Below are 27443 nucleotides of genomic sequence, written 5' to 3'. Positions count from 1 at the left end.
TAGGTATCCAGAACTAGAAATACTGTATAGATGCATAGAGCAAAACACTGGAGCCTCATTTCTTAAGAACGTGCGTGTAGATACTTGGACGCCATAACAAATGGGATCAAACTCTCTCCTCTGGAAGAATGAGGTCTGGAAAGCACAACATGTAACCTGCGTCAGTCGGGTCGCGGCCTCCCGCTAAATGAGCTGGAAGAGTTTCAAATGGACAGTGACCCAAAGTTACCCAGCGAGCGTGTTTCCGCGCCGACCCCTCAGTAAAGACGCGACGTTGCCTCAAGGCCTGATTGAGTGCAGGCTTCATGTATGTGTTTTCACCAGACTGCTGCTGCAGCAATATTACTGTAACTTCTACACACACTGGCTCATTTTGAATTGGTACCAAAGGCTGATACGCAGCATAAAAGCAAACATCTTCAGGCTAAGAGCTTTAACACGGTTTGTTTCCACAGTGGGTTTAGCTGTGGAGCACTGGAGGCCCTAAAACATCTCCTCTTCTCCTAATTGTGCAGTTTCAGTTTTTCCCAAGGCTCAGTCATAGAGTGTTTAATTATAATTGCTCTGCGACATGAGTTTTCCATGATCTCGAAACCAGTCTCAATGGTTTGCTTTGTTAACATTTTATAAATTAAAATACCTTCAAACATGCTAACATGTGCTTGGTTCTTTCGTTAGGTCTGAAATATCTGTCACTGCTATACAGATGCAGAAGCAGGATAATGAGCCAGCTCAGGACAGGTTTACTGGAGCTTTTCATATTACCAGTTAGAGAATGTCCCACTGTTACATTTTCCTCCTCTTTTAAACGGGTACTGTTTGTGTTTAATTGTGGTTTCAGAGAAATGGTGGAATACGTAAAATGAACCGTGTAAGTGCAAAACCACGTTTGTATAGACTAGTCTTTCAGGGCAAAAGGCTTTCATGTCATTAAGGGACCACAGTGTGTGTGGTGTCGACTAAAACGGGCTCACATAAGTAGTGTAAGTCAAACTATTTCATTTAAAGGCTTATTTAAAACAAAATGTCCTAAAATGGGTTCATTCGCATGATTTTACACTGTAGCTTGTCTTATGGTGGTGATTCTGTACCTGAGCTAAGGTGGAGGATGCTCTTTTTAACTATGAAGTAAAATGTGGTCCACACTGATTCTGTTACATTTTACACTTAATGTGAACAGTTGGATATCAGTGTGGTGCTTGCTCAGCTGGGGCACTGTTTACTCTAATCATCACGATGAGGTTGGAATCAAAGAATGCCTAAAGCACTAAGCTGATGAACTGCAGGAAGGTTAGGTAGCGATGGCTGCCTGTCTGGTCCACATTAGAGGAGACACAAAGACTTCCTCTAGCAGGAATGTGCCAAAGGCAACACACAAGAACTGTTCATCTACTGTACGGACTTCCACTGGTGATGTATGTAAGATGGTGAAATTTGTCTTTGTTTTAATATAAGGAACAAACTAGTTTAGATTTGATAGAGAGGTTTGACACTGACTTGGCCTTCATAATGTGCATCCTTCATAAACCAATATGTCGTCTACAGTCTTCTGCAAGACATATGTGGGTTTGGTATCCTTACTCTAATATAAGTAGAGTAAGTAAATGTAGTCATGGAATTAATTAGCTCAATCAAATTTCACAATATTGGCCTTGATGCATAAATTTTTCTATCTTGTGCACCTAATTGCTGAGAGGCTTGTACAGATTTCCCAGCCTGTTGAGAACTAGCACTGCCTGAAGTTTGTCATGTCACGTATTTACCCAATAATTCATCCCTTTGAGGCTTTGAAATAATGGGCATTGTAAGAAAACTTTTGTTGAATTTGATGTTATTGTTAAAATGTATACTACGAAAAAAGAAAAAGAAAACAGATAAACCGCAAGAACAGAGAACTGTTTATATTCACTGTTGGTCCTTAAAACAAAAGAATTCCATTGTTGAAGTATCAGGGGAGGAAAGATCTGTGTTTAAGAAAAGGATTGCAGTCAGTCATATGGCTTGAATTCAACTTAAAGAGGCTTCACCAATGGGAAAGAGAACCAGAAAATTTCGCAGTGAAGCTACACTGCCACCTGCTGGTTGAAAGTGTATTTCCCAGTCACACACTGCAAAAAACAAGGTCAAGTTTCGGGTACAGTATATCATCAACGGTTTTTTATATCTATACAAATGCATCACAGAATTTCTGATTATAGGAAACTCGTCACTGTAATAGTTGAAGTTGCCAATAAAGAATCTTTATCCTCCTGGTCAGCAGGTGGCGATATTGTCCGTTCTATCTTCTTCGGCGATTTTGTGCAGCAAAAACGCCAACATGGCGGCCCACAGAGTAGCATGTTTAGGGTTAAATGCCCTTTATTCGACTATGTGTGCTCCGAAACAGGTAACTTACTTATTATATCGTATCGATATAATGTGGTTTGAAGTTTGTTTAATGATGGCGCACCGCATACTGATGACAGAATAACTCGGAGACTGAAGTCACGCTAAACTAGGTCTCGTTCGTTTTCTAACGTTAGCCTGTAGCTAATGCTAGTCTGCTAATGACAAAAATTGATAATACTTTTGTATTACTGCCGTCATACCTTGATGAAGCGTGCATGTTTGTGTGGTCGGGATTTCACATGTTCCTTCTGTTTGACATTATTGTCTTTATGTCATTAACCTGTATTACCTACAACGCTGCCTCGATCCCAGTTAGTTCCACAAAGGCAGACGTTCAATAATGACGTAAGCTTACCTGCAAAGGCCTCGTCCAACAGGCATTAGGGCCAGTCTTAAGATGTATTTGATGCTGAGGTGTTCACAAATTGTTTTCAGGCCATGAGAAGCTGCTGGGGAGCCGTGGAGCAAGTGAGGGGCTACTATGTGAATTGGAGGATGCTGAGGGACGTCAAGAGGAGACAGATGGCCTTTGACTATGCTGATGAGAGGCTACGAATCAATGCACTGAGGAAGAACTCCATCCTTCCGAAAGAGCTTCAGGTGGATTTACACTACTACAATAACAACCTCGGGTTGAAACAGGGCATCAGAGACGTGTGTGCAATAATTATTGTGCTTTATTTATTTTATTCAGTTAATTTAATTCCCCTGTTGTTGATTTTTAAGAGATTGGACAAAAGACAAAATGCATTGTCTGATGCTTAATGTTGGCTAATGTTTGTTTAGAGAAAAAACAATGTAATCTTGTCAAATGGCACAATTTTCCTTGCAAACTTTCTTGCTTGACTAGAAAAAAAGTATTTCGCCTAGTTAATATACTTTTTGATGTTCTTGTTGCTGTATGTAAGGGAAAAAATACAAAAACCACAATCCTAAACCATCTCAAATGTTTCTAAATACAGTAATATGTTATGTATTTTTTATAGGAAATTGCAAACAAAGAGATTGCAGCTCTACCCAGAGACAGCTGCCCTGTGAGAATCCGTAACAGGTGTGTGATGACTTCCAGACCTCGGGGAGTGAAACGGCGTTGGCGATTTAGCCGAATTGTCTTCCGTCACTTAGCCGACCACAACCAGATGTCAGGAATACTGAGAGCAAGATGGTGACTAAGGATCTGCAAACTACAGTTGAATTGAATAATTGCTCATTATTTTCAGACAAACATTAGAATTCTGTACTGACTGTATTTGGGCCTTTGGGAGTGTTTAGAAATACAGGAAAGTGTTGATGTTTAAAGTGACTTCACTGACATTACTGCAACAAGCGTTCAGCCCTTTCTATATGCAAAAGAGGACATCAATATTTCCTGTAATTACATATTTATCTGTCGGTGTGTGTACATTTATTTTCTTTGTGAGCCAAAATGTAACTTCACACAAAGAGTAATAAAAAAAATGTAGTTCTACTTTATTAACCTTTTCTGTGCTTTAAATGGAGATTTTGGAGCAGACTTGTTTTCCAAGAGGTGGCAGTATTCCGCCTATGGACAGTTCTCAAGTGTGAATATAACAGACGAAGAAGAATCTATATAAACGCTGTAGACAGCGCGTTGGGGAGAATATTGATATACTCCTGACTCTATCAGACGTCACAGATAATAAAGAAAAGGCGTAATGGATCTAACGGAGCAGGTAAAGACTAATTCTTCATCGTTTTTATAAATAAACAGTATTATTAAGTTCATGATGGGTTTCAGTTGAAATTGATTAGTTTAGCTGACTTGCGTGACCTTACTAAGAGCTAACATAACCCGGCTAACTATTAATGATTTGATTAGCTAGCCAATTGTCGTATATTATCCATCGTTTCGAGTGGTGTGTGTCTTGTTGAGTAAACTTTATTATGTTTAATATTTACCAAAGATGAGCAAACTATGTAACCACGCTTGGCAGTCTTAGCTAGCTAACTAGCTAGCTAATAAGCTAGCTTTGGTTGGAGTCTACCAGAACATTCTAGCGCCGCTGTGCTAAAAGCTAACCTCAAAGTTAAAGCATCGCAACACATGTTAGAGCCAAACAGATTTTATTAGTAATCACGCGTTACCTAGATGGAATTGGCACGCATAACATACTATACATAATATACTGCACATTATACAATAAGATAAGCCTTTAATAGTCCCACAGTGGGGAAATTTCGTCATATTATATTAATATATAGCTATATTGTTCCTTAGTCCTGTCCGACTTATTGCGCCGTTAATACGATACGATAATATGAATAACAACAACAAATAGGAGACTAATAGATACTGTGTTAGTGAATTTGGCTGATCTCCAGTCTAATTTCAATGTTTTTCCTTCTCACATTTGAATGGTTACAAAACGAAAACCGTCCCTGTGGTATCTGTGGATGCGAAAAACAGGTGGATTAGGGGCAGCAATCAATGTTATCTTAGCCACAATATGTAGAAAACCATAGTCAGCAGAATACAGTATTATACTAAGACAGAAATGTTCTTTAGCGCCTGTTGTAATAAATGCAATTAAATGCTAATGCATCAGGTAAATATGCTCTGTCACACTTTGGTCTAATTCTTTTTTCAATGCAGATCACCCAGTTGGAGGCAGACCTGCTGGAGCTGGGGTCCCTTTTGGAAAAGTCGGAGAGGAAAAGAGTGCAGAACCTTTTAAAACAGGAGCAGAAGAAGGTGGAGATGGAGCTTTCAGTAAAACGTCAACAGAAAGAGCAACAGATCAGAAGAGAAGCAGACCCTTCTGCCTCTAAAGCAGCATACACAGTCAAGATCACAAACTATGGTACAGTGCCGTCAGACTGTTACTCACGTTTAACGTTTGAAAGTATTTTTCTTTAAAATGACTTTGACTCTCTCTCTCTCTCTCTCTCTCTCTGTCTCTCTGTCTCTCTGTCTCTCTCTCTGTCTCTGTCTCTGTCTCTGTCTCTGTCTCTCGACTGTGCAGCTTGGGACCAGTCAGAGAAATTTGTCAAAATTTACCTAACGTTGAAAGATGTGCATAAAATTCCATCCGAGAATGTGGAGGTCAGCTTTACGGAAAGGTGAGTTAAAGTGTACATGTGTACACCTATGAACAGATCATCATGTTGCTAATGTGTGTTTACTTAATTTGCTTCAGGTCTTTTTCTGTGCTGGTGAAAGATCTAGATGGAAAAAATCATCAGATGACAGTTCTTAATCTGTTATATCCAATTGATGAAAAAGATAGCTACAAAAAGGTGACTAAATCCTACTGTACAGTATGTCTTTGATGGATAGTTTGTATTTGTTGTATGTCAGTGAGTCTTGTCAAACAAAATCATCACTCACTATCATCCAGTTTACATTTTGATATAGGCCTGTAACCACCTTTTTCCTCTGCAACAGATAAAAACTGACATGGTGCTGGTCATGTGCAAGAAACAGTCAACAAAAAAGTGGGATTGCCTGACAAAAGTGGAGAAGCAGTCCAAAGAAAAAGAGTAAGTCTAAAACATGATAATAAACTTGATACAGCTGATTCAAATCTGATCAATGTTACGGCCACTTTATGCTTTGACCAAAACATCTACAGTACAACATTTGAAGCTTGCAGTATTCTTGACATTCAAATGTAATACCAGATATATCCACCAGATGCCGCCGTGTATTAGGCAGCGGTTCTATGTAGCGTCAGCAATTCATAAAGCATGCACAACCTAATATGATTTCCTTTGGGCTCTCACCAGTAAATCCAACCTTGGTGAGAATGCCGACCCCGGCGAAGGCCTCATGAATGTGTTGAAGAAGATTTATGAAGAGGGAGATGATGAGATGAAGAGAACCATCAACAAAGCCTGGACAGAGTCGCAAGAGAAGAAACTCAGAGGAGAGGAGATGATGGACCTCTGAATTGCACACACTGCTTTTCCACAACAAGGCGACACAAGCTCTTCCAGGTGGCAACTTAAAATGGCTTGAATAATAACCTAAGAGAGGAAACTAAAGCCCAGTGTAAAATGAAATCAGTGACTAGAATTGAAAATAATAATCCTTAAGATGCCACCAATGCATAAAGTTTAAATTACATTGGTCCCAAAACATGTCGGGAACATTCCTACACTAACACAAGGATGTAGTTAACCACATAGCAACACAGGCCATCACATCCAGTCATAAAGGATTGATTGGGGCACCAATTTGTGGTTGTTGTTGTTTTTAAGTCAAATGTTGAAGGATGTTAAAGATGTTCTGTAAATTGTTCGTCTGCAGGATTCAGTGCAGCTTATTATCAACTTGACCAAAGTCATGTTCTTGTCATACATTTGTTCATGTCGTAGTTGCAAAGATGGATTTACTCCTGCATCAATCCAGAGTGATACCTGACATTACTGCATGGCTCTATGTATGATATGTAACCTACTTCACTCTACCTATTAGACAGAATTCATGTAAGTCCTTACATGACCTGAATTTCATTCTGAAAGTTCTGTTTATTGGGATTTTCCCGCCAATTTGTGTCTATATATGTTGTAATTTTGATATATTTTTTTTTACTTTGCCTTTTGTTATGCGTTGCTGCCCTCAGGTCCTTAATGCCTTCACAAGTATAGCTCCTAAAATTATTAATCTGTGTCTTTGTGATCATTTCATTTGATTCAGATTTTTAATGACTTCAGGTATTTTAAAGCACACTAGCCTACTTACCTTGCCAATTCTACAGAGTCTGACTGTTGTGTAGCTTGTTAATATACTGTACTACCTCACAGAGTTCTGAATCAGTTACACAAGAACTGCAGGAAAATGAAACTGCGGCTCTCCAGCAGGTGGCAGCTGTGGCACATTTGAAGTTCACAGGCGTCTACTGCAGAAAGATGAGCCTGTATTTTGTAGGATTTTCAGGCTTGGTCAGAATAACAGAAAAAAGACATTACTGTGTCTGCAGGATTTGCTACATTACATTTAAGGCTCATTAAAATGTTCTCTGACTCATCGTTACGTTCACATTAGGCGTAACAGATGTGATATTTCTGTGCTACGGTTGCTCGTTCATGATGAGCAGCTTCTGCATCACCTCTTTAATTAACGGAATTGAATATTCAATTAACTCTTCCGACAGACAGCTTGTATTAATACGATGATTAGTGCAACGAGATTAAAATATCTAATATAACATGCGAGGACCAACAGGACATTATGAGTTTATTAATAAATAAACAGAGGCAAAACAGATGAGGCTGAAGATGCTCACCTGTATATATTTTATGTTGGGTCTCTGTCAAATAGCCTGATATAAGAAGAGCCGGTGAGAGAGCAGGTGTGTCCCTGACTTTGACTGTATATTATTAATCTCTACAAAAATCCCTAGAATAAGGACCGTGCGGGTTTAAAGGAGAGTCTTTGCCCCAAACAGTGAACCGTGTCTGGAGATGAAAGGTCTCAGACGGTGGAAACCCCCCCGTCCGAGTTGCAGCCTGTCTCACATGTGAGACATGAGCGAAGCCAACGTGATTTAAACCGATTCCCTTTTTTCCACGAGTCGTTTCATTCATGTTTTTCCAACATTCTAGAAATATGTTTGATTGAGAGCTGGCGAGGACAAATCGCGTGGACCTTCTCCACCGGAGCGCCTCCTCCGCCCGCCCCGCCCCCCTCGCTCCGTGACGTCGACGCTCGTCTATATAGCGGAACGCGGCGAGCAGACGCTTCAGATGGATACAGTTGGACGGGGCGGACGCATCCGTACGCACCACACCGACTGCTAACCGTAAATACGCGAAAGGGATTTATAAAGATCTATATGCATAGGAACCGATTGTTTATTTTTACCACTGTGTTTAATGGATACCGGTTGTTTCACCGCGGCGCAGCGCATTTCGTGCCACACCATGAATGCGGATTTATTTAAGCCTGCTCCGGAACGTGGACCCCAGCAGTCCTCGGCGCTGGTGAAAACCAGCAGGAATAAGCCCGAGCAAGCCAAACTGGAGGTGGCCCAGGTGGTGACGGACTCCAAGACGGGAAGGTCCTACAGCAAAGGGAAGCTTTTGGGAAAGGTACGCTTTAATTTTACACGTGCCGCGTTCCGCCTCCGGAACAACGTCTTCGCTCGAGACGAACGAACCTTTCGTGACGATTGGATTTTTTTTTTTTTTTTTTACCTTCGGGAAGTTTACGGCGGCTGTCGGCGATTTTAAAATATGAATCGTATGCGATTCCTGTGAGTGACTCGCACACGGGAACGAGCGACGACCTCGTGGCGCCGTGCGCGTTTCTGAATGAATCGGGCGCAAGGTGTGTCCCGCATCCCCGGCCGCAACAAAATCCTCGGGAGCGATCGTTTAGACGCGTCCCGTCGTTGTGTCATCAGATTTACGCTAGAACACAACGTGTCTGACTCTGCCTTTTTTTTTCCCAAAACGCATCCCCTTAACGGGCTTTTGAGGCCGCGTGCGACTGGAACCGCCGTACCAACGTGTTGCTGCGCGTCGGGCGTCCAGCCAAGTGCGGGCTCCCTCCGCTGCCGCAGAGCTGGAAGCGGCTGCGTCGCTTTCACGGTTAATGAGCGCCGCAGCCCGGCGGCTCCGTCTCTCCCGTCCTCGCGCTGATGCGCAATTGATTGCGTCAGGAGCGATGAATGGCCCGAACGCTTAGACACATTTAGATCCGTGTGCCGAAGACGCCTTGACGGTCGCCTTCACGACGAAACACCGCATCTGAGCAGAATTAACCCTTGTTGGTCATTTCCCCTTATGGTTAACGGGCCCTTTGTCTCCATCAGAATCCTCTTAAAAGCTGTTAAGACATCGATCCGTTGTCTTATTTATGGCCACTGCAGGTTTTCAACCTGCTGCTTTCAGCTGATCATCCTGTTGTTGTTGTTTTTTCCCCCCCCCAAGGGTGGTTTTGCCCGATGCTACGAGATGACAGACCTCACCACCAACAAAATGTTTGCGGTCAAGGTGATTCCACAGAGCAGGGTGTCCAAACCACACCAGCGGGACAAGGTACACAATCGGCACACAAACGGCTCTCGCGTGACCCCGTGTTGTGCCACAGTTGAAGTGGGACCGCGCGTGGATCGGCCGGGATCCCCCACTGATCGGCTGTTGATTCCCGACAGATCACGAACGAGATCGAGCTGCACAAAACCCTGTCGCACAAGCACGTGGTGAAATTCTCCCATCATTTCGAGGACCACGAGAATATCTACATATTCCTGGAGCTGTGCAGTCGAAAGGTGAGTCGAGCGCCGCGTCCGCACAGGGATGTTTTTGAGCCTTTTGTGTGTTACGGCGGAATCGATATTGATGTAGACTTCAGAGCAGAGCTGCTTGATTCATGGCGGCGCTTCACTTCCATCTTATTGCCGCTGTGCGAGAGCTATGGATGCGGGGCCTGACAGCTCAGCCGTTGCTCTGTCTCTGCAGTCGCTGGCGCACATTTGGAAGGCGAGACACACGCTCACGGAGCCCGAAGTGCGATATTACCTCAGACAGATCATATCCGGCCTCAAGTACCTCCACAGCAGAGGCATCCTGCACAGAGACCTCAAACTAGGTATGTGGCGTGATTTTGCTGGGACTCTGGGTCGGGCGCAGAACGCTGACCGGACAAATGTCTTTGTGTCTTTCAAGGCAACTTCTTTGTCAACGAGAACATGGAGCTGCGGTTGGGAGACTTTGGCCTGGCCGCCAAGCTGGAGACGGTCGAGCAGAGGAAGAAGTAAGAGTTAAAGCCTCACGATCGGGAAAAACCAACTCTCAATTCCCGAGATTAAGTTTCTCATTTTTTTTTTTTTTTCCATTTTATTCTACTCCTGTATCCTCATTGTGCCAAACCGTTCTCATTGTTCCTTAAGCGCGATCAGGTTCAGTAATATCCTAGGCTCCTGTGATGTAAGCACATTTTCCTCCCACCCGTTTCCCCAGAATGTACCCAACCAAACCGGTTTCCAAGTGGCAGTTGAATGTAGCGCTTCGAGCACAGTTTCAGTACCTGTTTGACACCTTCCTGTGGAATAGCGGACGACTGTGCGTTTGTGTGTAGTGGGGGGGGGGGGGGGTTAGTCCTTAGCCTCTGTCGCCTGTGTGATACATATACAAACACAAGCTGAACCAGTGTCTCCTTTCAGGACCATCTGTGGGACTCCCAATTACCTGGCGCCCGAGGTGCTGAACAGACAGGGCCACGGCACCGAGTCGGACGTTTGGTCTCTCGGCTGCGTCATGTGAGTTCCTGTCTGTTTTTATTTGCTCCGTTCAGTCATGTGTAAAATATTTGCGCATACTTTAGCTTTTTTTTTTTATTGTTCTTGGCGCTCATGAGGTCATCGTTCTAAATCAGGAAGAACGCGTTTGAACTCCGACGTCTGCCTTGTATCCAGGTACACGCTTCTGTGCGGCAACCCCCCGTTTGAGACCCTGGACCTGAAGGAGACGTACAAGTGCATAAAGGACGTGCGCTACAACCTGCCCTCCTCGCTCTCCCCCGCTGCACAGAAACTCATCTCGGGCATCCTGCAGAAAAACCCCAGCGACCGGCTCACGCTGGACCAAATCCTCAACCACGAGTTCTTCAACAAAGTACGCGGCGCGAATCAGGAAGCGACCGGTTTTTGAAGCGGCGCCTTGACTGATCGCTCCTCCTCCTCCTTCATCCGTTTTTAGGGCTTCACTCCTGACAAGCTTCCCCCCAACAGCTGTGTGATGGTACCTGAGCTCCATCCCCCGAGTCCTGCCAAGAAGTTCTTCACTAAAATGGCCAAGAGTCTGTTTGGCAAGAAGAAAGCGAAAGGTAAACAGAAACTAGGTCAGTTTGTGTTTAGTGTAAAGTTCAGACATTTGTGTTTGTGTTCCAGTTACTAAGACGTTCTGTGAAACCGCTGGAGATATTTACACACTTATTTGTTGTGACTACACTGAAAGAATAATTTTTTTTCTTCTTGCAGCTGAGAAAAATCCAGGCGAGGAGAAAGATGACAAAGACATTTCCAAGTTGGTGACTGGAATTGTTAAATGTTCCATCAACCGGCAGATCAGCTACAAGACCGTGGGACCCAACGAGGTACAGTAATTATTCCTATTGTCCGTCTACAGGGGGAAAAGACTCTCAAACACGCTGCTAATTAGCCAGAAAAGGTCAAGGTTCATGTATGTTTTTTAGATGGTGTCTCTTATGGCTGTTAATTGCTTCGCGAGCTGTGTTTGAATGAAGCTTGAAACGCGGCAGCTTGTTTATTATTTAAACCGTAAAACCGCGTCGTAACTGGAACAGCTGCGACAGACTGGTGAGTTATGAGCCTCTCCTCCAGAGCAGCTTCTCGTTTCCCAGCTCTGGAGACGGCCTTGGAACACGGGCCAGCTATGTTATTTCACCAAAGGATTATACTTTTAATTATTCAGATTATTCAATTGAATCGTCCTACTTCTTAACAGGATTTAGACGAGCGCCTTTGTTTGCCTGCTCGGGCTTATTTTTGCTGAGGCTGCAGTTTAGGATGCGGTTCGTACCAGAGGCCTTGAGGCTGTCAACAGACGAGGAGTGTTACTGTTGATGCTGGTAGTTACTGTTTAATGGTACACAGGTTGGGTTCAGTGCTTTTGGAGACTTGCTGTTAAAGTCATTCTCTCTCTTAATCATTCCCTTGCTGCCGTTTGATTGTGTCACTGGTTAAACAGATGATTCACGTGAAGCTAAATGCCATGACGGCAGGAAACGTCGCAATCAGGCTGCTCAGGCCGCTATTTATAGCGGCCAACGGGAACAAAGTTGTTTTGCTTTCTGGAGAGAATATTTTTATCTGTGATGATGGAGCTGTGCTGATGAACGGCGGCGTAGTCAGGAAGCGGCTGCTGGATTCACGGGCGCGTTTGTGGCGGCCTGACGTTTTGAAGGCGCGCCGCGTGCGCGACAGCGCCAGTTCAAAGTGCTTTCACGTCAATGCAGCGAGACGCTCGCGACTGAAACGCACTCAAAACCACTGAAGTGACACGAGGCGCTGCAGAAGTCAAGCGAGCGCGATGGTTGTCGGTCGCGTCTGTTTTTAGACCCATGTGTGATAAGCAAGTGCTGCCCGAGGTGCTATATTTAGCCCAGGTGTGTGTGTGTGGGGGTTTTTGTTTTTTCCATTCTGACCTCATACACTCATTGTGGCGCGCGTTCACTTCCTGTTTGCTGCTCAGGTGCCGTCGCCCACTGGTCAGCTGGTCAACTGCGTGCCTCTGGAGCAGACGCCCGCTGAGGAGGAGTCCAGGAAGTCCATCTCCCGCTCCTTCAAGGGCACCATGGCCAGCAGCACCGAACGTAAGCGCCGGCGCTTCTCACTGCACGTCTGTGTTCGTGCCGCTTCTTTTTCGCGGCCGGGTTCTCACCGCGGTTCTGTCTCCCCAGCGTGCGAAGACGTCCTCACGCCGGTGGCTGTCGCAGACACGGCCGTGAAGGTGCTCAGCGGCTGCCTGGCCACGATGCCTGCAGGTAAACGATTGCGAAGGAGACCTCCGCCTTTTTTTTAAACATGAGCTTTATCTGCATGTTTGGACTTTAATTATTGCCCCCCCCCCCCCCCCCCCCCAGCCACTAGAAACCCACCGTGCTTGGCCAGGCCCCAGTCCTTCCTGTGGGTCACCAAGTGGGTCGACTACTCCAACAAATATGGATTTGGCTACCAGCTGTCGAATCAAACCATCGGCGTGCTGTTCAACGAGGGGACACACCTCAGTCTCTGTGACCAGCGCAAGTAAGCACCCTGAGAGCTGCAGTGTTTACCCAAGGTGTCGCGTACGTGTTTGCACTGTGACTTGTTTATCTAAAGACTGGAATTGGCCCAATACTTTCAGCTCGAATTCTTATTGATTCAACCTTTTTTCTTTTCCAAGCTCAGTGTAAAATAAAATGGTGTTTTTGTTCTTCCAACAGGACGGTCCACTACTGCTTAACCAACAACAAACACTTCACTTTTCCTGCCAACTCTCTGCCCGAGCAGCTTCGCGGCCAGAAGCAGATCGTGGAGTTAATGGCCAACTACATGGAGCAGAATCTGATGGAGGTAAAGAGAAAACGGACCGGCCCTCGCAGCTGTGAGGCGGTGGTTTGATTAATGGGGTGACCTTTCACCCATGGTTTGGCCTGCGTTAAACGCTCTGTCCCCCCCCCCTCAGGGTGGAGATCTGCAGTGTGAGGAGGCCTCAGGTGCGCCTCCCCTGCTGCTCCAGTGGGTGAAGACGGACCACGCGCTCGTCATGCTCTTCAACAACGGCACCCTGCAGGTTCGGACGTTCTCCTGCGCTCGCTTCAGCCATTGACCGCAGCCTCAAGCGCTTTTGAGTCGTGTTCTTACGACTGCTCTCTCTCTCTCTCTCGCCCGCAGGTTAACTTCTACACGGACCACACGAAGGTCATCCTGTGCAAGTCGTCCGACGACTCGTACCTGCTCACCTACATCAGCCGCGAGCGCGCCTCCTACACGTACCGCCTCAGCACGCTGACGGAGAAGGGCTGCACGCCGGAGCTCCGGCACCGGCTCCGCTACGTGGTCCAGCTGCTTCAACACCACACGGACGCCTGAGAGCACAGGCCCACGCCTCCAGGCCGCCTGACTGGTTGATATGGTCCCTCAAGGCACTGAAGGAAAGGGCTCGCGTCTGAAATGACTGATGGAAGGCCGCTCCACTCCTGAGCAATATTCTTGTCTTAACTGGTGCTCAGGCAGCTGATTATCAAATAATTGACCTTGATAAATGTCAAGCAGTCGGGAAGTTGCACATTGCAGCATCTGCCTCAAGGGTTTGTCTGTCCAGCTTACGCCTCATAGCTAAGCACTTGGGAGGTGTCGATGCCTGGTCTAATATGGAGGATCCCTCGCAGGCAGAGGCCCAAATGTAAACAAACGCCAAATTTCTCCTCACTCACAACCACTGCTTGTTGGCAGGATCTTCCAAAGCCACCGACCAACCCTCCGCTTCCAGTTTGTCCCGAAGGCCGTAAAACCCGGGCACGGATTCGCAAAGTCATCCAAACACTAACCTGGTTCTAAATTGTCTGGAGCAGATCCCCTTTTGCGGCCGGGAGGCTTTCGGGCTTCAAAAGTGTTTTTTAGTGTGATCTCGCAGCAGAGATGCTTTGGAAAGAAGTGCAGTTTGAGTGGCGGGAGGGGGATCCTCCACCCTCGGTTGGTTTCTGGCCTCTGCGGTGCACACATTCACCCCTTTTTTATCATAAGCCAGCTATAGGATCACACTACGATCTTGACCTCACATGCACAATGACATTCCTGGCCTTATTTGACGATTGTGATGCTAACATGTGGAGAATCACTCCTTTTTTTTTTTCTATTCTTTTTGTTTGTTTTGCTGGACGGTTCTTACATTTCACTGACGTGGTACATGGCATGCGAGCAGGGCTACGGGAGCACCAGTGTTGCACTTTTTTTTTTTTTTTTTAGTTGAGTAATTTAATCATGAAAAACAGAACCTTTTACTACCACTCATTCTGTTTTATTTGCTTTTAACTAGATACCAAAATGCATTTTCTTTGTTGTTCTTTTAAAAAAAAAAAAGTGATCAGTTTTAATTCACGTATAGTGGGCGAATGTGAGTGTGCCGCAAAGTTGTTTGCTGAAATGAGGGTGGGGAGGTGGGGGATAAAAGTGCCTTTCTGAGGGATATTGGTATAGTGCAATAACAACCCTTAGTGAATGTCAAGCTGGACACAAACAAGATTCAAGAAGGGTTTTATAGTGGGAGTTACTTTTGGACTTGGCCAGGTTTAAAAGTAAGTCCACTAGCACTACACACTCACTACCTGGTATAAGCTTTTAGAATGACTGGTATCATAACTATATATAATGTATATCCAGAATTATCTATTGAAAAGACATCGTACTCTGCTGTACTGTAATCCTTCGCGGTTTACATTGCTTTCTCAACCCAGAGTTGTATCCTAAAAACTGTGACCTGGAATGCAAGTATTATGTAGGTGTTTTCAAAAACCCACATTGTGAAAGCCATCTGCAAATTCAGAGGAGCCTTTATTTTTTGGCACATAATGTCCTGTTTATTTATTTTTTTATTTATTCATGTTTTTTTATTTATTGTTATGGTCTTGACACAGGGAAATGTTCATTTCCGATCACCTTTTGTATGTATCGTATTTGGGGGGACGTTGGGGCAAAAATAAAGTTTATTGAAATTAAGTTACTCTGCACTTGTAATTGATTCATTTGATATTTTGTCTTCGCTCATTTTTATTGTTGCAGTAATATGACTCACTTCAACTTCTGACATCAGAGTTTTCAGGCAAATTCAAGCATAAAAATCATACTCCATGTCTGGCTCGTTGCCATGAGCACTGAGGTAATGAGAGCTGGTGCCGCCTGTGTTGAAGGAAACCGTCCCACATATGCGTTGGACTCACTTGGCAGCTACTAACACGGGCGACTGACTGAGCTGTTGTCAGACTTCCTCCTGGCTGCAGGCTGCAAACTGGGACGGCGGCGAGAGGCCGAGATGTGCTGAGCTCACATCTTTAATAGACCAGCTCCGTGTCCCCGAGGGGTTGATGGCGATCTCTGTCAGCGTCTCTCTGAATCCTGCTCGCTACAACATGTCTTAATACTGTGGATACTGATGTTTGGCTTTAATAGACTCAACTGCAGTTAATTAGTTTTCTCTCTATTGTTGGAATATGAAGAAAATATTTAGCCTGAACACCATAGTATTCATATTAACACACACTGGCCTCAGTGTTTGGTGCAAATCAATAACTGATGAGGTGTTACTAGTTCTAGTGGGGTTTTTTTTTCGGTCTGATCCTTCTGCTGTTTGTGACAAATACAACCAGTTGCTAAGCAAATAGAACGAAAGGTGTGACTGTTTCCACTCCGTCACCACGCCTGTTGTTAAATGTTAAACAGTTCCCTTACTCGGGTCGTGAAAATACTTAGAGTTGCTCACCTTCATCCCTCGAAAGTGTTTAGCTTGTGTGCTGTGACAACAACGCTTTATTTGGAACAAAAAGACGATTATAGTAACTATTCTGAGGAGCAGTAGCGGCAATGGCCAAAGACACGGTGTTAGTGTAAACACATACAAAACACAGAAACGTGGTTCCAGGCAGAGCTGGTCGCATGAAAGACAGAGAAATGCTTAAAATCAGGCTTTTGTGAATAGATGGAAATTTACAGAATCACGTCCACAGCGAGAGACACAGCGTTTTTTTACGTCCCAGGACTCGGCATCGCCTCAGTGACTGTCGCTTCACGGCTGCTCCTGTCAGCGAAGCGAGTCGTCGAAATGAAACGTTCATCAAGCCGTCCTCACTAACTGGACTTAAACGGGCCATTAGTCTGCAGATGTAATAGACTGAAGTGGGTGGGGGGCGACAGGCGTCTGCTCTCTGCCTGTGGGGAAGCACGTTGACCTTCCAACTGGAAGACACGCTGCCCGTGTTACATGATGGGGGTTGTTTTCACAATGAAGTCACTGAAGCCGCGTCAGAAATGCTTTCCTGGAAAGATGTACCTGTGACTCTGACCTGTGACGCCTTTCACCGCCTGAAACCACAAACACTGATGCCGTGGACGACTTAATAAAGAGTCCGTCCCTTTCCATTGCTCTTTGTCTCTGTACAAGCAGATGAACCCGACATCACTGCTGCGACCTCATCCAGCGCCGCAGTCATTCACAAAATAAGTTACCGTCAAAATGTTACGAAAGCCAGTCCAGCTTCCATTTTAAGGTTTATAGACTGTCTTGTCTCAACAGTTATGAGTTACGTGGGTGATTCCTTGTGTTTCTTTGGACTCTCTGTTGATTTGGTGACCTTTAATAATAAACTAAACTATGGCAGAAACCATGAGCTGGCCTCCTTCTGCGGCCTCCGGCCCTCGGGGACAGAGTGGAGGAGCTCGGCCTCTTTGTGTTTTTGTGGGGTGAGCTTCCACAAGCTGGTCCATCAGAAGTGAATGAGAGTGGCGTGAGAGACACTGGACATCAAAAGAAAAATGACTTTTTAAACCTATAAATCTCAAAACCATCCAAACCATTTCATTTTAGAAATTTAAAGCCAAAGTTACTCGATCATGTCAACGCTCGTAAAAGAAGTCGACGGATCCTGATCGTGGCTGCGTACTGCATGTGCGACGCACAATGTGTGACTGTATCGATCGTGTGACCTCTTTCTCGCTCCACATTTTAATTGCCCTTCACAGGTCACTTAGCGTCGGCACGTGGGAAAAACAACACGAAGCAGCCGATGGCTGAAAAATGCAGACTGTTTGTCCATTTAGATCTAGATTTAGATTCTCTAAGTTCAGCGGCTGGTCGTTGCTTTTTAGGAAGTTCTTTAAAAAAGACTTTCATATTGTTTTCTGCCGTGTACCTTCATTCATTTCATTCTTTGAGGCTTTTCCCCATGCATCCACAATAAAGATCGGCCACAATGACGTCCTGCTGTGACAGCGCTACATGAAAAGCCCGCGGCCAGGAAGTCAAACATCTGGAGGCAGACAGATGAGGGGAGAGAGGGAGCGGCGAGGAATGCAGCCAGTCATCTAACCGCTGTGGGACGACTTAACTCAACCTAATTAGTAACTTCTGTTCCCCCCTGAGTGTGTGTGGGGCCATTGTGATGCTCTTTCTTCCGACGAATTCCAGCCAAGACCACAAGCCAAGGCCTGTGCGGCTGCGCTTGGGTCAGCGTTTGCTTTTAAATGCCCTCGTTTCCTTTCAGGAACGAGTCACTTGTGTGGGCTTCGTTCAGGCCTTTCCCTTCCCACGGCTCTGTGCTGGGACCTCAGATATCCTGCTGCATTGTGCAGGCGGACAAACTCGTTTCCAGCCGGATTCATTACGCTGCTGCCACCTTCACACTGCGAATGACGGCTCCCTGTTGTGCAGAACGTCTAACAGACATTTAACCACCCTCGCCTGTGTTTTTGCTATCTAATAACTGGAAATCACAAAATAAGTGTCCAGATGGCTTCCGGCCCCTTCAGCGCAGAGCCGAGTCAGGACTGAGTCTGTCGGTTTGTCTGCCTGTGTGTGCGTTTGTGTCTGTCACTTTGATGTATGGCAACGTCTTGTGGGAACGAAGAGAAAGAAACTATTTTTAGACCTGAAAAGCCGCGGGGGGCCGTCTGTGGTGGGCGCGATGCGCTTCGTGGAAAGATCAACCGTGACCCGGCATCCGGTGGCACACATGACCCCCCCCGCCGCGCACGGAGCGCGCGCACCTCCCTGTTTGTCGGGCGCAGAGGAGGAAGCCAGACACGCTGCAAGTGCCCACACGGCAACCGGGGCCAAACAAGCGCCCCCGCTGTGGCGCAGAGAAACTTTCCACGGGCGGCGAACATCAAGCGCGCAGCCCGCGCCGTTTCTGCGTACTACGGTTGGAGCCGCTGGTTTGCGCCTTGAGAGGGCTCTTCAGTCTCTGTGATTTATTGTCACAATCTTCAGTAACACTGAGTCATCGCCATCTGACATCCTGGTGACGCGTGCTTTGTCACATTCGCCCTGTGCAGGTGTAAATGCGCTGCTACATTAACTATTGAATATTTACTTAGTCGACTGCTGTTAATATTTATTCCGTATCTTCGTTCATCGTCATCTGGAAGCAGCACGTCCGCACCCTTGAATTATGTGGAGACACCTTGTGCGAGAGGCTGTTAATCCACTAATGTCTGTGGTGGGAAGAGGCTGTGCTGACGAGACAGAAACGCATGCAGCCTGGAAACAGATGGCGGGCGGACAGCGATGCAGAGGGTGCGCCGAGCCTCCAGATTAGCTTTTCTAACGGGATTTTGTGGGACTGGGACTGTAACGCGGTGGTTAATTCTGCCCTCAGCTGAGAGATCGAGTGAAAACGGCCTTTTCACAGAATCCCTGGATCCACGAATCGATAGGGAAGCGCAGGGTGTCGGAGGAACCAACAAACAATTTGTCGCCCCAGTGTGACAGGAAGCATGACGAGTCCTCACCCTGAGATGAATGATTTCATCTAGAAGGGATAAATCAGCAGCTTCTCCACTAGGATGACAGCTGATTGAGGGTCAGCCGGGTCAGACTCTCACATGACCAGGTCTAAAACTTGAAACTCATGTTAGAGCCACCATGACAGGGCAAGTTCCTCCATTACAAGATACTATTATCACAAATCTAACCTAGTACGGTTTTTAACTGGTTGTCCACAGAAAATGATTTATTAATCGCACACAAGAATGTTCCAAATAGTCAACTTGCTACCAAGAGCAGCAGTGCCACACAGTTACACAACCTTCAAGGTTAAAAAATGTGCTTCTACTTTAGCACAGAATGAATAACGCTCCGTCCATGTGATGATCAGTGGAGCAGTCACATGGTTCAGTCACTTTGTGCAATACGGGTTAAAAAAATGTCACACTTACATTTAAAAAAAACAACCTCACACCTAAACTCCCTATACTCTAAATATCCACAAGGTCATGAGATCAAAAGTCAGATTTCAGCTCAAAACTTCCCCTTTTCACCGAGAAGTGTGTTCTGAGCCTTACAGCAAGTGTTTTTTTTTCCCCACCATTTTCTCTGAAGGCCACTTTCTCTGTCTGACAATCAAGACACTGAAAAGCCTCCTACTACAAATATGTTGGAGCTCCATTAGGTCTTTTGTAGTATAAAAGCGTGTTGTAGGACAAGGCACCCTGGGGGCTGGTAAACCTTTCAATGGGACACATTGTGCTGTGTCCATTTCTGTGTGGGGGCTGTTTAGAAAAAGCCCCAGAGGCTTTATTAGCTCCTAATTGAGAGTCAGTAGACTGTGTTTGATAGAAAACAATGTCAGCACAGTCGGTCCAGATAAATGATACCATAGTTGAAACGATGCGGATGCAAAGCGCCATTGATGAGCTTCTAAAACCATATTTTAATTGTGCATACTCTCCTCTTTTTGTCTCACTCGCTGCTTCTCTTCTCTTTCACCATTCCTCGTTTTGCTTTCCACCAAACCCAAATATCAGCCCGGCACAGACATTCCAGACCACAGCCACTGATAAGAGGGGAATTCCCACACTGTGGATCACTTGACACACATATGGTGTCTCTCTCTTTCTCACTCACACACACACACACACACACACACACACACACACACACACACACACACACACACACACACACACACACACACACAAACACACACACACACACACACACACACACACACACACACACACAAGTTAACACAGAACGCCTGCATTGGCTGAAATTAAAAGAAACAAAAGGGGAAAATAATTTAAACCGTGGGAAGTACCTAAAGTGTGCTTCCCCCACAAACACATGTAGTTTAAGTGCAGACGCGACCTGCTAATAATACGACATCGGCTCCCTCTCTGTGATTACAGCTGAACTAACACTATTCACACGTAGAGAATTTAAAAGCTGGTGACAGAATATCACAAAGCCGAACACGGGCCGCGGTTGCCCTCCGCCTGCTAATAAAACCCAAGGCAGGTCGACAACAATACGCATACAGAGATAAGAAGCATTTCATCTAATCCCGGAGGAATGAGGGGGAAACCCACAACCTGACTGACAAAGCCTCTGGAAGCACCAGCTGTGATAATACCATTATTGTTCCATATTTCAAGCTGTCCCGTGCCGACAGCTAGCGTATTCGTCCGACTTTGGTAGATGCCGTGGGTCCCATGAGCCCCCAGAGCCGAAACCATGATGAATGCTTTTTCTTTCCACCCCCCTTTTTGGATCTTATCCCGGGCTTAGTCTGGGAAACGGGATATTTTAGATGCTAGCAGTCAGCCTGCAAGCGTTATGTTACTGAAGTTAACAAGCTGGTCTTAAAGGAAGGGTGTAAAGTGATATATCAGTGCTGTGGAACAATTAACGAGCCCCGTTTTGTCATATTACAGTTTGCAAGAAGGACAGAAGGCGTCTAGATCCTATGGCACCAAAGTTCACCACAATACTATCTCTTTATTGCTCCTTCCTTAACAGATAATCACGTATACTACAGAACAGCCGTTGTGTTTATCTCTGTTGGCTACAACTCCTAACATCCGCTACCACAATATAATGAGTATTACAGGTCAAAAGAAACCCTGCCTTCAGTTTATTGCTAATGTATTAGCACAGATTGCTAGTTAGCAGTTGTTAGCTGTCATGTTTTCTTTCAGCTACTGGTATGATGGGCTGGAGGCCACGATGGTCTCATGGTCGTGACATAGTTTGGATGAGTGGCCATTGTCGGTGCTGTGCGCCATCAACGCCTGCACTGGCACGGGGAAATTCTCTGAGGAGGAACTAGGTAAGTCATTTAATGGCGCGTCTGATACGTAGTCACATACAAAGCGGTTGTGGAGGTGGGACAACAATAGTTCTTTGAGTCAGCAAAACACCCAGCTACTGAGCTCTGGATCTCCCCGCCACAGCCCTCGCTGCCTTTCACTGCGGCTTTTGATGTATTTCAGTCAGGCGACGGGGCCGTCCCACGAGCGCCGCGTTCATCAGAACAACCCACTGCGTGGACTCATAATCAGGCTTTCAATAAGGGGATCCTAGAAAACCATGTCTGTCTGTCTGTGCATGTGTTGGTGAAACTAAAGTGAGAAGTTAGACACCCAGACGTCGTGGGGTTCACCTGGTTGACTGTAAGCCGCTGTGCATTTCCCAGTTCGAACCCAGCAGCAGGCCTCACGGACCAATAGCGAGATCGGGGTTGGAAAGCTTTAACTTTGGTTTTAACTTGTGTCTCTGAGCCTGGAAAGCACCACATAAAAAGAGGTTTTACGATTTATTATTATGTATGAGTGACTAAAGGCAAACAGTCAAAACAGCTGATGTCACGGCGCTTATCGGAATGCCAGACTGAAATCCAGCGAACGGCAGAAGTTGGCAGAGATATGTTTTATGATGGAAACCAGATAAGTCTGGCTTTTATTGCTAGAAAATGTCTGCTGACGGACGTTGTTTGCTCCTGAGATTTTATTAGCGGCTTTCATCTGCTCGGCCATATCCTCACATGGCTTCATGTGACAGAATAAAGTGCCCCAGACTTTTTAAACAACACTGCTTATGTCTGAGACGGTTATTAGCTTAGCTTCAGTTTCTCTGGCCTGCGACAGATAGGCTGAACTCTGCGTAGTGTCTGGTTCCAGGGAACGAGAAGAGGGAAATGAAAGGGAAATTAATGGCCGAGGGAAACTTCACAGTAAAACTGAAAATTTGAAGGGAAGTCTGAAAGTTATTCAATCCAAATGAGCTTCCCAGAGCAAACAGGTGGCCTGACAGACAGACGCTGACGTAACCGCGTTCTTACAGACCACACAGTCTTTCCTCTTTCTTTCACTTTGGGCCCTTCATTTTTCATTTACTCCACTTTTGTTCAGGTTTGATTCACACATTGATTCATTTACAACGCATGCAGTCGTAGCATGTAAACATAAGCGCCACACACTTACACTTACACACTTACAGTATTTTATTATACTTCTATAAATCCTGTTAAACATTACTAGTTTTTATTACTCATCTACAAAGCTGGGTCTTCACCAGCACACTGATAGAAATCTCTGTGAAAGTGTTACAAATTAACCATGTAGCTGAGCGATTGATAGCCATTCCAGACAGAGGACAGGCCACAGGGTTCGTATCAGTCTGTGTCAGGCTCCTGAGTGAGTTTTTTTGCACACCCACTCAGCTAATCTTTGCCGCGGCCAAACGCAGGGCACGAAATGCTGCATTCTGCTCAGCCTGGATATCTGTGGTCTCACGAACGTTCTCGGCTATCTTGAATATTCATATTTGGCTGAATATGTGTCTGCTCTCAGTAGAGGTTGTCGTTAATTAATACCCTCGCACCAGTGATGTAATTAAGAGTGACTCAGAATTCATTGCTCCACATAATGTCAACCCATCCTGTCTTAATCACATTTCAGACGTGTGTAAATCAAACGTGTCTTTAATAATAAAGTGTGACACACACACACACACACACACACACACACACACACACACACACACACGCACATGTGCACAGGCCGTCCAATCTAATGTCTGCACAACAGCTGTGCTCTCTCTGTCAGAGCCTGAGAGCGAGACAGAGATCGCAGACAGATACAGACACGGGTTCTCGAACATATTCACACAGAACAAACTACCTGCTAAATAGTGAGGTTGATGTCACTTCACAAGCTTTACACGCGTCACCTAGATCTATCTACAGAAATGAGGGTATCACCTTTACAGTTAGTACCAGTCAGTGCCCAGTCATTTTTATAGCAGTCCTTTCTTTCCAGTGAACTTCTCGTTTTGCAGCCCCCATGTCACATTTCAACGTGTGACATTATTGTCCCATCCCACACAGTGACACGCAAACAAACACACACTCACTTAGACACCCAAATGAGGTATTACCACATTACAGAATGTGTTGCCATGGTAATGTGACAACCCATAATCAGACTGTGAATATGTGCCTTGGTGAGTCACCCTGTGTTAATCTGCATTCATGTCTGTGTCCCTGTGTTTTACTGTGTGTTTTTACTTTAACTGGTTAAAAACAACATCAGATTTTTATATATATAAAAAAAATATATATATATATATATATATATATATATATATATATGTGTGTGTGTGTGTGTGTGTGTGTGTGTGTGTGTGTGTGTGTGTGTGTGTGTGTGTGTGTGTGTGTGTGTGTGTGTGCATTGCATTAAAGTGAGAGACAGAAATGTATTTTCTTCCCAATGTGTTTTGGGCGGTCCTCACTTCTTTGAAGGCCTGTTTGAGGGTTAAGATGTGATTTTAAGGGCTGAGGTTAGAACTAACTTAGAAGAACTAACTTAGAGCAAAGGTTAGATGTCTGCCTTTAGTTGTGATGGTTGGGGTTAGAGTAAGGGGCTAGGGAAGGAAGGCATTGTCATTGTCAATAGAGGTCCTCACTTCTATGTTAGTACAAGGGTGTGTGTGTGTGTGTGTGTGTGTGTATGTGTGTGTGTGTGTGTGTGTGTGTGTGTGTGTGTGTGTGTGTGTGTGTGTGTGTGTGTGTTTAAACAGAGACCTTTGACAAGTGTTCCTAATGTTTTCCCCAGTGACCACCTGCTTCCCTCTCGCTCTGCTTCTCTCTCTCTCTCTCTCTCTCTCTCTCTCTCTCTCTCTCTCTCTCTCTCTCTCTCTCTCTCTCTCTCTCTCTCTCTCTCTCTCTCTCTCTCTCTCTCTCTCTCTCTCCTAGCATCTTCCCTTCTTGCTGATGTATTTTCCAGAAACTAGGTCCCTGCTTTTTTATCCCTGGGATCTTCCTGCTTGCTGAGTTTTACATAGTCCCAGGTGCAAAGCAGCAGCTTGGACATTTTTCGTGTGTGTGCACCACTGACTAGTGCAAATGGAAGCCTTCTCAGACACGCACCTCATTACTGTACAGCACATTTTCTGGCCACTATAATTCAACTCTTTTTTTTCTATTTCATTGTAAATACACAGAAGCTGTCCAATAAAGCAACAAACGACCCTGTGAAGCACACAGACACTTTCTGTACTGTAACACTATGGTGCACTTTCACACATTGGCTGCCTAGTGTCACGTCTGTGTCGCAGCTCCGTCCAGTCGTGAACCCAACAAGTTTCTGTCAGCGCAGAAATGTGATAAGTGCTGTTAACATCAGCAACACATGCATGTTAGCGTCTTATTATACCCAGTGCATTTTTCCCTTGAGATCAGACCCCCCGCAGCCTCTTCTCTTACTACACGGGCCACGTGGGCGTTGTGTTTTACCCGTGTGCGTTTGTTTTCGACACCTTCTGGGTGCATCATGCGCTTTGTCCTCGTGCAGGGTCGATGATACGCAGTGGGCTGGTGTGAACTCCCTCGGGCAGCTCGAAACATGTGATGCTGAGGGGTTGGCAGCGGAGCTCACATGTGCAGAAGTAAAGCCCTGAGGCTGCTCCACACTGGGCTCGTGGTATAAATGTTATTCTGACTATCGAGAATGGAAAGTAAGAAAATGGAGACACAGCAGGTATAAAATAACGTACGGTACTTTAATTCATGACAGGTAATAAAGTAATTAAGCTCTTGGAGTCTTGTGTCTTCAGATCACAAGACATGCTATCATGGACTGGCCTTTTACATCAGTGGTTGTGGATTTCTTTGAGATCTAATATATCAAATTATGAAAAGAAGCCACTCGACAACTGATCTGATGGTTGAGCGGAGTGTGAACGCACGGATCTGCTGACGTTTATAGCATGACAAAGGAAAACGCTGGTTAAAGGTCCAGTTGCCATAGCAGCTGTATTTCGGTGTGTGTGCAGCATGACTGGATAGAATGCACTCGCAACCAAACTGACATCATCACTTGCGTACACGCCCGAGCTCTGTGTCCTCACCATCGCTGCATTTGTGAGCCTCCACTGATCAGTGCTCGTATTCGAATCCGGCAAATAGGACGCTTCAATCTAAGTTGGTGCGTTTATGCCCACGCTGGCTTGTTTAGCAGCCGGTGACGTCTGGCTCGGATTAAACGGCGCGACTGACCCCCGTGCTCTCAGTGACTCATACCCCACAAAAGCAAAAATGGTTTGTTCTTCACGTTCTTCAAAATAAAGACCTAAAGAAATTCAGCACCCAGAGCATGAGTCAGCAAAGGCCTATTTTAGATTAACATGACGAACAGTGAAGACGAGGCTGAATCAATTAGTGTTCAACAAAACGGCCAATTAATCCCAGACCTGAATGAAATTAGTTATTAAAATGTAATTGTTTCATATGCTTTCGCTGCTTGACTGATCAATCCCTTCTCTGCATTATGAACATAATGAGCCAAGGGTCCGCTTTTAATCCTAATCTTTAGTCCACACGCTGAGGGTGCAGGACATTTAGTGACTAGTTAATAGAAGTGTGTCTGTCCGCTGGCTTCCTTTTTGCTCCATTCACAGATTTAAATGTTTGCGGTTTCTTAATTTGCATCCAGTGTGTTGCCTGGTTAAAACTCAGGGTTAAATTCTAAGCATATGTTTATTTATCAGAGCCACGAGCACCCAGATCGATGCTGTGGCAGAGTAACAACACATAATCAATACGAACTCCAGACGAAGTACGTCATTCATCTGCTGCCGGGGGAGATCTATACAGGACCACAATTAGGTTAGAATGAGTTATGGCTGCCAGCATGCATTCCTTGACTGGAGCCTGTACAATGGTCTGTCTCCAGTCCTGTCTGAATATATGATGGCATCCTATAAACGAGCAGAAATTAGGGCAAAGTGGCCTTTTATGGCCGAATAGAATGGACACAGCAGCCTTGTTTTTCGTTTTTGATAGATCGGGACAGGTTGACACTGTCCATCATGCCTCTCTCAGCAAAAGTGGACAGACATATAACAGCTTCGTCTTTGGCGCAGCCAGCAGACCATCCATGCATTCAGACTCAGGCAGACACGTCCCAGCGGTACCTCCCTGAGGGAATAAAAACTCCAGGCCTCTCTCGCAGTCAGGCTTTTCTTGCTTCTCCTGGTCTCACTTCCTGCAGTTTGTCTGTCTCACCCCTCCTTTGTCCAACTCGAGGCCACGTGTCCTTTTGTAACCGGCTGCTTTCATCATCACCACTTACGCATGGACTTAACCCTCTCCTGGGAGTGGAGCGGTGTCTGGAACAGGAGCGGCAGCTGAATACTAAACACGGGACAAACACATGGCGACAGAGAGGGGCGAGAGAGAGACAGACGGAGAGGGGAGAGAGAGAAGCGCAGTGATGACACGGCTGCGACGTGATCTGCATTCATAACAGCATCTTCACCGCACCTGACATCCCCATCATCCTCATCATCCTCATCATCCTCTGCGCTTTGAGTAATGAATCTGTGATTCTTAATGTATTCACTCATGACGTTGTGAATAACTGGACACTTAATGCATGTGCAACAATTACCAGTCAGCAGTCATGTTGCATGTGACTCTGATGATAACTGACTGCGACTCTCTGTTCACTCCAGATGGACCACAATGCATTGCGTTTACACAGTGAGCCACGCTCTGACACAATCACACTTAGAGGGAGTCTAAATATTTCATA

At 45.5% G+C, this 27443-nt stretch overlaps 3 protein-coding genes across 4 annotated transcripts; all 3 read left to right on the top strand.

The window, feature by feature from the left end:
* The first annotated feature begins 2234 nt into the window (after window positions 1-2234).
* mrps14 (mitochondrial ribosomal protein S14) lies at window positions 2235-3861 on the top strand. The gene is made up of 3 exons (XM_029132639.3): window positions 2235-2386; window positions 2824-2988; window positions 3375-3861. Exons 1-3 carry the CDS (start codon window positions 2318-2320, stop codon window positions 3555-3557), a joined length of 417 nt encoding a protein of 138 aa, XP_028988472.1. The 5' UTR covers window positions 2235-2317; the 3' UTR covers window positions 3558-3861.
* A 60-nt stretch (window positions 3862-3921) lies between these two features.
* On the top strand, window positions 3922-7015 carry cacybp (calcyclin binding protein). Its single transcript, XM_029132638.2, has 6 exons — window positions 3922-4082; window positions 5003-5210; window positions 5373-5469; window positions 5547-5646; window positions 5795-5889; window positions 6136-7015. Exons 1-6 carry the CDS (start codon window positions 4065-4067, stop codon window positions 6296-6298), a joined length of 681 nt encoding a protein of 226 aa, XP_028988471.1. The 5' UTR covers window positions 3922-4064; the 3' UTR covers window positions 6299-7015.
* Window positions 7016-8086: 1071 nt separating this feature from the next.
* plk3 (polo-like kinase 3 (Drosophila)) lies at window positions 8087-15578 on the top strand. Of its 2 annotated transcripts, none has more exons than XM_029132437.3 (15): window positions 8087-8442; window positions 9286-9393; window positions 9510-9626; window positions 9817-9946; window positions 10024-10111; window positions 10521-10616; window positions 10773-10971; window positions 11056-11182; window positions 11337-11452; window positions 12571-12691; window positions 12779-12862; window positions 12962-13124; window positions 13304-13433; window positions 13546-13653; window positions 13755-15578. In XM_029132437.3, exons 1-15 carry the CDS (start codon window positions 8227-8229, stop codon window positions 13950-13952), a joined length of 2001 nt encoding a protein of 666 aa, XP_028988270.1. In that variant the 5' UTR covers window positions 8087-8226; the 3' UTR covers window positions 13953-15578. The 2 variants fall into 2 exon arrangements, with proteins under 2 accessions (XP_028988270.1, XP_028988269.1); XM_029132436.3 differs by having other exon boundaries at window positions 11056-11197.
* The last annotated feature ends 11865 nt before the right edge of the window (window positions 15579-27443 follow it).

Source organism: Betta splendens, chromosome 17 (genome assembly GCF_900634795.4).
Source record: "Betta splendens chromosome 17, fBetSpl5.4, whole genome shotgun sequence".
Taxonomy (NCBI): Eukaryota; Metazoa; Chordata; class Actinopteri; order Anabantiformes; family Osphronemidae; genus Betta; species Betta splendens.
The sequence above is the reverse complement of the archived record's forward strand: the minus strand, read 5'-3'. Positions and strand labels throughout refer to the sequence as shown.

Coding starts and splice junctions, on each gene's coding strand:
- mrps14 (XM_029132639.3), top strand. CDS start 2,318: ATGGCGGCCCACAGAGTAGCATGTTTAGGGTTAAATGCCCTTTATTCG. Junction 2,387..2,823: donor CTATGTGTGCTCCGAAACAG/GTAACTTACTTA, acceptor AATTGTTTTCAG/GCCATGAGAAGCTGCTGGGG. Junction 2,989..3,374: donor TCCTTCCGAAAGAGCTTCAG/GTGGATTTACAC, acceptor TATTTTTTATAG/GAAATTGCAAACAAAGAGAT.
- plk3 (XM_029132436.3), top strand. CDS start 8,227: ATGGATACCGGTTGTTTCACCGCGGCGCAGCGCATTTCGTGCCACACC. Junction 8,443..9,285: donor AAGGGAAGCTTTTGGGAAAG/GTACGCTTTAAT, acceptor CCCCCCCCCAAG/GGTGGTTTTGCCCGATGCTA. Junction 11,198..11,336: donor GAAAGGTAAACAGAAACTAG/GTCAGTTTGTGT, acceptor TTCTTCTTGCAG/CTGAGAAAAATCCAGGCGAG.
- cacybp (XM_029132638.2), top strand. Junction 5,647..5,794: donor AAAAAGATAGCTACAAAAAG/GTGACTAAATCC, acceptor CCTCTGCAACAG/ATAAAAACTGACATGGTGCT. Junction 5,890..6,135: donor AAGCAGTCCAAAGAAAAAGA/GTAAGTCTAAAA, acceptor GGCTCTCACCAG/TAAATCCAACCTTGGTGAGA.